The sequence below is a fragment of the Camelus ferus genome, chromosome 16, assembly GCF_009834535.1.
Source record: "Camelus ferus isolate YT-003-E chromosome 16, BCGSAC_Cfer_1.0, whole genome shotgun sequence".
Taxonomy (NCBI): Eukaryota; Metazoa; Chordata; class Mammalia; order Artiodactyla; family Camelidae; genus Camelus; species Camelus ferus.
In genome coordinates, this window is record NC_045711.1 from 6,117,424 (window position 1) to 6,126,464 (window position 9,041).

Below are 9,041 nucleotides of genomic sequence, written 5' to 3' on the forward strand. Positions count from 1 at the left end.
CACGCTCCACAAGGATTGTAGCCATAAGCCCAAACACCAATGGCTTAGGCTCAGGGGTGGGCAGGTACTCTCAGAAATGTCTTGGTACTGCTGACTTCTCCACATATATGGGGGCAGGAGCCCCAAGTGGGTCAACCAGGATAACCCAGGAGTCAGAATCACTCAGGTGCCACCAAGAGTTTCTATCTTTCTGAAGACTCCCAGCTTTTCCATTTGAATGGCTAGAGCAGCACTTAGCTAATAGACACAGTCTCTCAGTCTCAGGGAAGCCTCGAACGAGGAACAGGAGGACTTGGAACTTTGGTCAAAGGTTCTAAGAAGCCAAGCTCCTCTGGGTTCAGAACGGCAGCTAGAAACTGGGACCTGAAGCTGGAAACTGGGAAGCAGCATCTATTATACCAAAGACTCAAAACGTAGCTCCCCCGGCCACCTTCATCAATGACCCAAGAAATCTTGCAGGTGAGTGCTGCTGGTTCGTTTTCCCCCCACATAAGGTGCCCAAAGCCTAGGCCCTACAACTAAGACCTGATTCAGGCCAATCGGTATCTCTTCAGCCCCCATCCGACTCCACCCTTGATACCCACTGTACCCATGTGTGGCACCACTGCCACCAGGCCATCCCTTTGACTCCCAAAGAAACCCAAACAGCTCAGAAGTGCATCAATCGACCTTTAATGTCCAAAAGAGGCGTGGATGCAGAGCACAGGAGATGTGGCAGGGTCTCAGCCCCTGCTCCAGAAATGAGGAAGAGATGAACACAAACCAGACATTTCCAACTGGCCACAGTCTGGGAGGGCAGGGGAAACACAGATTTGAACATTCATAAAAAAATAAAACCTAAAGTCAAGCATTCAATCTTGTGCCCACCAAAGGGTTTAATATAGGGAACTCACTCACCATCCCAGTCCCCACCCTCCTCAGTCAGCATCAGAAAGAAAGCTCAGCACACATTAAAGGCTTGGGGAGGGGGCATTCTCCTGCCTCCCCACCAACCCGAAGAATGGACTTGGAAAAAAAAAAAAATGAGCTGGATCCCAAACCCCCCGACAGCATCAACCGTACACATGAGAGTTTTTAATGCAATTTACAAGAATCAACAGCTCAATCAGCAATGACTCCCCCCCACCCCATCCCGTTTTGATCCACAGACAAGATTTCCCCAGCACTCCCCTTGGAATCTCCTCCCACTAGCGGCCCTACTCCATCCTGATTCCTGGCTTCACCACTGCAAGACTGACTTCCTAGAAAGTTCTGCCAAAGCTCAAGAGCCTTTATCACTTCCATCCCTGCCTCCCACAAGAGGCTGCCACCATCCACAAAGTCACTTTCCCTCTCCACTGAGACCCAGCTCCAGGGTGGATGGCAGCCTGACCATCTCCTCCTGGACTATCCTCCTAAACCTTTCCTGGGAGCAGACGGCAATAGGGCAAGCAGTGTCTAGGCCAGATGGCTGAGGGGGGTGATACCCATCTTCACCCCCAAAACAGACACCCCCAGAGGTTTTTAACATAAAGGCCCACTTAGAACTGTGCACCCTATATATACCCATACCCACTAGAGATTCCACAGTCCTGCCCCTCCCTCCCCTCTACCCCAAACCAAGATACACACACACACACACACACACACACACACACACACACACACACACACACACATATACACAGGAGAATCAAGGGAGACATTGATTTGGTTTGATTGCTAAGACCTAACTAAGGAACTATAGTCACCAGAAATTCCCTTGCCAGCCAACTAACAGGGGCTGCTCTAAGAGAACTCCAGAGGAATGAGAAAACCGAGGGCTGAGCAGGGAGCAAACAGGAGAGAAGAATGGGGGAAAAAAAAAATCAAGCTAATCCTACCCTCAACATCCTCCTAGCACGAGCTCTGGCAGGAAGAATAAAAGAAGGTAATCCACAAAGACACAGCCCTTACTTAGAAACTCTTCTGACAAAGACAGCAAGACAAGTCTGCTCCCTACTCCCACACACCACAGACAAACACGTCTCAGGGCCCCTTAAAGAATCCAGCCCCCGCCCCATCCTCTGCCCCAAGCCGTGGAATCACAGTTCAGTGGAATATTCTCCCTGGTACTAGATCAATCCCCCTACCCTCCTTCCTATCCCTCTCTCCTTGCCAAGCCTAACACTGTCCCCCTGCAACCCCCCCACACTGTGGCCCTCCCAAAGCAGCATCCACCACCAGGAAGAGGCAGCTGCACAGTTTTAGTTCCACCTCCAGAAACCTACTTCTTTCCCCTAGCCCTCCTAGTCTTACAGGCTTTGTTGAGGGCTTTTATTTTGTATAGGGAGAGAAAGAGAAAAGGGAGGGATGGGAGAGATTTCCTAGTGCAATACAACCAAAAAAATTTTTTTAAGTCTTGAAAAATAAACATAAAGCAGCCTTCTTCCCCAGGCAACTAAACAGAAAGAAGTTTGGTTTTGTTTACTGCGACATACACATGAAATCGAGTATACAGTCCATGCAGTAGCACAGCCATTGGAGAGGACATCCTGATGCTGGCCCCAGTGCAAAACAGTCCCAGCAACGCCGCCTGCTCGCCATCGCTGCCGCCGCCACTGACACCTTCACCGCGGCCACCTAGCCTGACTTGAAGAGGAGGATTGCAACTTGACCCAAGTAAAAATAGATGAAGTGCTTTGTCTCATGTGTAACGTAGCTGCCAAAATTTCGGCCCACGATACAGTGCCAGGTAGGGTTATATTTCTTGTCAAATTCCTAAAAGAATAATTTAAAAAAAGAAGAAAGGTGATTAGGACAGCTGGAGGATAAGAAATCAGAATAAGCCTGATTAATTTAGTCATCACCCCTATCCCACTCCCAGCCCATGGTCTTAGTTCCCTAGACCTCAGGAGCTCAGGTTCTAAGGCTGGCTAGGACACTCATTCCCTCATTAATAATGTAACGCCACAAAGGCTCTATTATTTCTATCACTTTACAACCCGATCGTCTCTCATCCCTCTAGCTGTCCTACTCAATAGCCTACCATGTGATTCTTCTGCAAAAAGCCAGTGAAATAAAGGACCACCTCAGTGTCACACAGCATGAGTAAAACAGAGGAGCGAGCCTCCCTAACTGGCCACGTGCTGCCTCCTACATTACTAAACCAGAACTTCCAAATGCCAAAAACCAAGATGCTAGAGCAAAACAGGGACCAAACATCAGAAGGAGTTCTGTGTAAGTCAACATTAAAGGCACGCCAGTGTGCCAGGCACTATGTGGGCTGTAAACACCACCACAAGGACCTCAGCCATGAGACCAAGGCAATTTCCTCCTTTCTCTTAGGGGTACAAGTTCAGCATCAAAGCCACCTAGGAAATCCTTGCAACCTAATCAGACAGGCAGCTCCCTGCTACCTGGTGGACACAGCAGGAACCAGATGGCTCACTTCTAGATACATCCTGCCATGGCCATGGAAGGGCAGCAGCCCTCTACTCTGAGCCCAGCAATGCTGCCAACCCTGGAGCTCTGTCCCCCTTGTTTAGCCTCCTCACAGACCTCATACCACATGACTCCAAAAGGTATCAGGGAACACTGAAAAGGGCATGGGTCACCAAACCTAGCTTTAGTCCTGACTCGACTCTAACATAGGAAAGCCATAGTCACTTCTCTGGGTCTATTTTTCCCATCAGCAAAACAAGAAAACTAAACCAGATATAATCTAAGGATTCTTCTAGCTGAGAGTCCATAATTCTAGATTCTCTCCCTGGACAGGACAGAAAAGCCATCGCTCAACAAGGAAGCAGCACCCCCAACAGCCTTGCTAGCTCTGCACCCCTTGGCTCCACACATAGAAAAAGTCTCTTGGGACTCCAGTTTCCTCTTCTGATCCCACCCATCTGGGTAGGAAAGCAGAGTAAAACTCAAGGACACTGTACCACCTGTATGGGCCAGAACACCACTGTTCTTAGGCATCCTTGGGATACCAGAGCTGAGAATATCAAAGACTGGGACTATGTCACCAATGGACATGGATCCCGACTAGAAATCAGGGACCTTGTGTACCATCTCTTACTTCTAGCTCAGCTGCTTCCTCTCCATGTTAACTACATCCATTCACTCATTCACTCACAAAGTCTTCAGGGACTAAACCTACTGCCCCAATATTGCTCATCTATTAAATATATATGTATAGTATATATTTTCAAGCCCACCCTTTCCTTAAGAAGGTAGGGAGAAGAGAATGATGTAGTACCCAAGTACTTTTTAAGAGAAAGAAAAGGAAACCTCCTATATGAGGATTACTATAGGGATATTCCACTTTAAATGATGCAGCTCCCTGAAAATTTGTATATGATCTTCTATTATCTACTCAAATATCTTTGATCTTCATTTTGAATAGGTCCACACTGGGATAGTGATATTCAGTCCTGAAGATTCACTCCCCATTGCTTTGCAGTCACACAATTATCTGTAAACACAAACACCCCAGCAGAGTTCCTATTAAGAACTCTTAGGGTGAGTGCTTTAGTAAATAAAAATCACTCTCTAATTCATCTCTAATTTGTCTGCTTTGCAAGTTCCTAGGGTTTTGTTTGCATAGAATACACCTACTTTCCTATGTCCCCAGCTCCAGCCGTCCCTGAGGCACATCTCAGCTACTCATCCCCACCCCTGGCCACCAGCCACAGCTCCCCAGCACACCTTCTTGATATACGCAGCAATGTCCTTCTCTATGTTGTACTTCTCCATAGCCTGCGTGGCGCAGTCAACAGCATCTTGTTGCATGTCCTCAGACATGTCTGCATTCTTGATCACTGCCTTCCGGTCAGACATCGTGACACTGCAGAAGAAGCAGAGAGGTAAGGCTGCAACCCATGTTCTGGGCAATGAACATTAGCAGCTTGGTGTGGGGCCTCACTGGGAGAGAGGAGTACAGAAGGTGAGGGCAATAGAAAACACAGACATGAGGCATTAAAAGAGGGAGCTCCTAAGATTTTTAGCAGACATGGTTCCCAAGTCTGGGAAACACAAAGTACATAGTCAAAAAGACATAATAAGCCATCAGTTTTTATCATATGTAAAATGAGGCTTTTCTAACTCTAAACTTATCTATTTCCAATATTTTGAATAGCACCAACAGCCAAGACATTACAATAAACCAACTACTAGTTATGCCCTTGGGTAAGTTACTTAATCTTTGTGCATTCATTCCATTATCTTAAAATGAGATTTCAGAGTTAACCTGAGGGTAAACCAGGTGGTGTAACACTTGAACATAATAAGTCCTTGATTTAATGACCATTACATCATTGGTATGACAGTGGAAAGAAGATGAGCTAGGAGCTGGTAGGCCTGACTTCTGGTCCTGACTATGAATTCTTGTGGTCTTGGACAAGTCATTTAGCCGTTCTGTATTTGATTACTTCTATTTTAGCAATAAGGATAGCTCTCTCTCTCAGGGGTGGTTATAAGGATTAAGGTTATATGAGAATATCTGCAAACAATTCAGCCCATCACCTGCTTTTATAGTTTTATAAGGAACATGCTACAATGGCAGAGTTGAGTAGCTGCGAGACTACGTGGACTGTAAAACCTAAAATATTTACCATCTGGCCCTTCACAGAAAAAAACCTGCCAACCCCTAGGCCCAGAGGTGACAGAGGCAACAAAAAGTGAATTATCATTACTTGAACAGTACTGTTTCATATGCCGCTATCTAAGGCATGGCATTCATCCTATAGCAATCAGAGTTCCAGGGTAGACCTCGCAATGGTCCCTTCCTAGGATGACAGGAATCTCAAAAGAGGGCTGGCCAGGACCTGCCTAACAGTCTATAGCATGGGAGGTGCTCTGCAGGAACAGAGATGAGCTGCAAAATCCTATCCTCTGTCCTTGACCACAATCCCGTCACACAGAGCAGTAACAACCCACCCCCATCCCACATGCCACTCCCCAAAACACCAATCTGCAGCCTTCTCAGTGGATAAAAGATGCTCTTGTTCCAGCCCTGTCTGATACAAGGTTACACAGGGACCTGCCTGCTCAAGAAGAGATCCCTGGTATATTCCAGGCCACCTTGATCTCTGAGTCCACACCAGCCTGTGGGCTGAAAGGAGAAGCAGAATTCATGAGTACTTCAGCCTGCACCAGAAGCGAAGAATGCACGCATGCCAGCTGCTAGCCAGGCAGCCCTTTACCGCATCGGGGGCACCTTTGTCTGGCACTGTCAAATTAAGCAGGGGTGGTTCCACTTCAGCAAAGGCTGGCAGAGCAAAGGGTTAGGGCGTCAGAACCCTTTGCTCCCACACTCCTTTGAGGAAAAGTCGGAGCCTCAAGAAGAGTCTATGAGCACCACCTGGGGCTGAGGAAAAGGTCAGGAGAACCCTGCTCAAGGCCTAACTGTATGGCCTGGAGCAAATCAACATCTTCATTTTAAAAACCAATGGGTGAAGGAAGATAAATGAGGTGACTTCAATGGGTTTGTGCAAACGTACAACAGTAGGGCAGGGAGAACGTGCTATTATAAGGCTCGTTATGTGTAAGAAAACTAGTGTCACCTGGTGGCCTATCCCAGGTTACCACTCAGAAGGGGGCACTGTTTACAAACCCGGGGTGGGGGTGGGGCCTGGTTAAAGTATGAAATCGGCATCCTTTTTCCCAGCGAGCTCACCTGCTCCACTGCCTCATCCCCAAAGTCCAAAAGAACAATTTTGTCACAGTAATTAAAAGCCACTTTACCCTCCAGGAGGGCCTGCAGTTACGTAACGTTGGTCTTGTGACTACAGTGCCACGATTCTTCACCCCTGGCCCCCCAGGCGTCGGAGAGGTGAGGCCCAGCCCTAACCTCCCCTGTCCAAGGTGCCAGTGTGAAAAGGATAGGGAGGGGCCACCCTAGCCCCTCCCCCTGGGGAAAAAGCAAGGGACCTGGGCCTCCAGACAGAAGGATGACCCGAGGGCCCCGGGCCAGCTGCCTCAGTCACGAGCCAGGGGCTCCTCTGAAAAGTGAAGAGGGCACTCCAGGACAGCTACCCCTCCTCTATCCCCGGTCTTGCGGGAAAAAAAGGCCAAGCCTCCGAACGACACGGCCTAACCCCCGAGACCCCAACACGCACAAACGCTTGCATTTCCTCCCTCCGGAACCCCCAGGGGCCTTCTCCCGCCATCACCCCATCCTCCAGAGGACTGCGGCCCCGGAGGCCGGCACCTGGGCCATGAGAAAGCATCCTACCCACCCCCCCAACCCGGCCGGCCAGCCGCCCTCCCCCGCCCGGCCTGGAGCAGCGCCGGAGTGACTGGGCGTCCTCGCTGCAGGAAGGACGCCCCAAAGGGTGGCGGCGGGAGGAGCCGCGTCACGCCCGAGCCCGCTCCACCGCTCTCCCTCGGCCCCAACGCGCAGGCAGATCCCGGGGGGCGGGGGGACAGCGCCTCCGCAGCCCGGGCCCCGGCCGCACCCCGAGGGTCGCGAGGGCACCGGGTGGCGCATCCTGGGCAGGAGGGGAGCCGGGGGCGTCAAGCCGAGGCCAGCCCCGCTCCGGGGCCTGCGTGGGGCAAAGAGGGTCGCAGGGGCCCGGCGCGTCGGGCCGCCACCCCCACCCACCACTCACCTTCACGGAGGCGATTCCGCGCTGGGCCCCGGGAGAGCAGCGATGGCCTGAGGCAGGGCACGGACAGGGCGGTGTCCCCTCGGCTCCTCCGGCAGCAGCCGCCGCCGCCGCCGCGGTCTCCGGCTCCCGCAGGCCCAGGCCGAGTGCTCGCGCCGCCGCTGTCCGCCCTCGAGCTTCCCCGGCTGCCTGCGCTCCGCCTCGCGCCCGCCGGCCGGCCCGCCTGCCTGCTCCTCGCTGGCGCCTCGCAGCTCCGCTCCGCTCTGCCGCTGAGCCCGGTGGACGCGCGGCCCCCACTGAAATAGCGCCCCGCCCCCCGCCCCCCCGCCGCGCGCGCCGCCGTCTGCACTCCCTATTGGCTGCGCCCGCCCGGCCCCGCACTGCGGGCTTCTCCCCGCGCCGCTCTCGCCCCACATCTTGTTTCCTCCCACAATGCCTCGGGGCGGAGGGAGGGGGTGGGGAGGGGGAGCGGGAAAGGGTTTGGGGGGAGGGAGACATGGCCTTAAGAAGAGAAAAAGGAAGAATACAGACCCCTCCAACCAGGGCTGGAGAGGCCAAGCCTAAAAAGGAATAAAGAGGAGAGGCTCAGAGAGGGGGAAAGAGAGGGAGGGGCGTAAAGACCCTAATCCGAAGAAGAATAAAGGAAGAGAGGGGGATGGAGATTTCAGATCCTGGGAGCAGATGGGGAAGGGGTAGAGATCCTAACCTTAGGAAGGGGAAGGAGGTGAAGTCATCAGCCTCAGGAAAAGACAGGACCCCTCCTCTTCCCCCCAAAACTGCAGGAAGGAGAGGAGCAGCCAGCCCCTACGGAGAAGTAAAGCTGTAAACAGCCCCAGGGCTTCCCTCCTAAACCCTCACATTCGGGGAAGGCCCCTTCTCCGTCCATCTCAGCCTTTGTTCTGGAGTCTCAAGGCCACGGGACCTAATCCCCCAGCTGGGGTCGCAGCTGCTATTTGTCTTGACCAGCAATGAAGGCAAACCCTAAGCACAGCTGTGAGAAGGGAGGTTTGTCTTTGGTACGCAGGCCCCAGGAATAGAGATGAGAGTGAGCCGCTTCTGGTCGGTCAGTAGGCCCCTACCTGTCTAGTTAGACAGGGCCGGAGGGGGAATGAATAGAAACCCCTAGAGGTGCAAACCGTAGCATGTCAGCTGCGAGGAGCCTTAAAATCCTCCACCCCATCCATATTTCTCACCTGATAAAGGAGAGAAACAAGGAATAGAGAGGGGAGAGCCCTTGCCAGATCCCCACAGGTCAGGCCTGGACTTGGCTTCTAGGCTGAAAAGTGGTGCTTGTAGACAGCAGCCCGTCTAGTGACTGAAGAGGCTGTTTGTGGGAGTGTGTGTAAACGCCTGTGCACATTGGGAGAGTGCCCGCCTTCCACTCCACCCCACCCAGCTCCAGAGGAAAGGAGACATCTGCTCTTTTCTACCCCTCTGATTCATAAAGGAAGTATCTCCCTAAAGGGGTGGTGAGGG

The 9,041-nt window shown here is 51.9% G+C and overlaps 1 protein-coding gene across 2 annotated transcripts; it reads right to left on the reverse strand.

Annotated features, from left to right (window-relative positions):
* Positions 1-652: 652 nt before the first annotated feature.
* DYNLL2 (dynein light chain LC8-type 2) lies at positions 653-7,853 on the reverse strand. Of its 2 annotated transcripts, XM_032498426.1 has the most exons (4): positions 7,569-7,853; positions 6,003-6,070; positions 4,666-4,804; positions 653-2,739 (listed from the first exon to the last, which is right to left on the reverse strand). In XM_032498426.1, exons 3-4 carry the CDS (start codon positions 4,795-4,797, stop codon positions 2,602-2,604), a joined length of 270 nt encoding a protein of 89 aa, XP_032354317.1. In that variant the 5' UTR covers positions 4,798-4,804; positions 6,003-6,070; positions 7,569-7,853; the 3' UTR covers positions 653-2,601. The 2 variants fall into 2 exon arrangements, with proteins under 2 accessions (XP_032354317.1, XP_032354316.1); XM_032498425.1 differs by lacking the exon at positions 6,003-6,070 and having other exon boundaries at positions 7,569-7,710.
* Between the last annotated feature and the right edge of the window lie 1,188 nt (positions 7,854-9,041).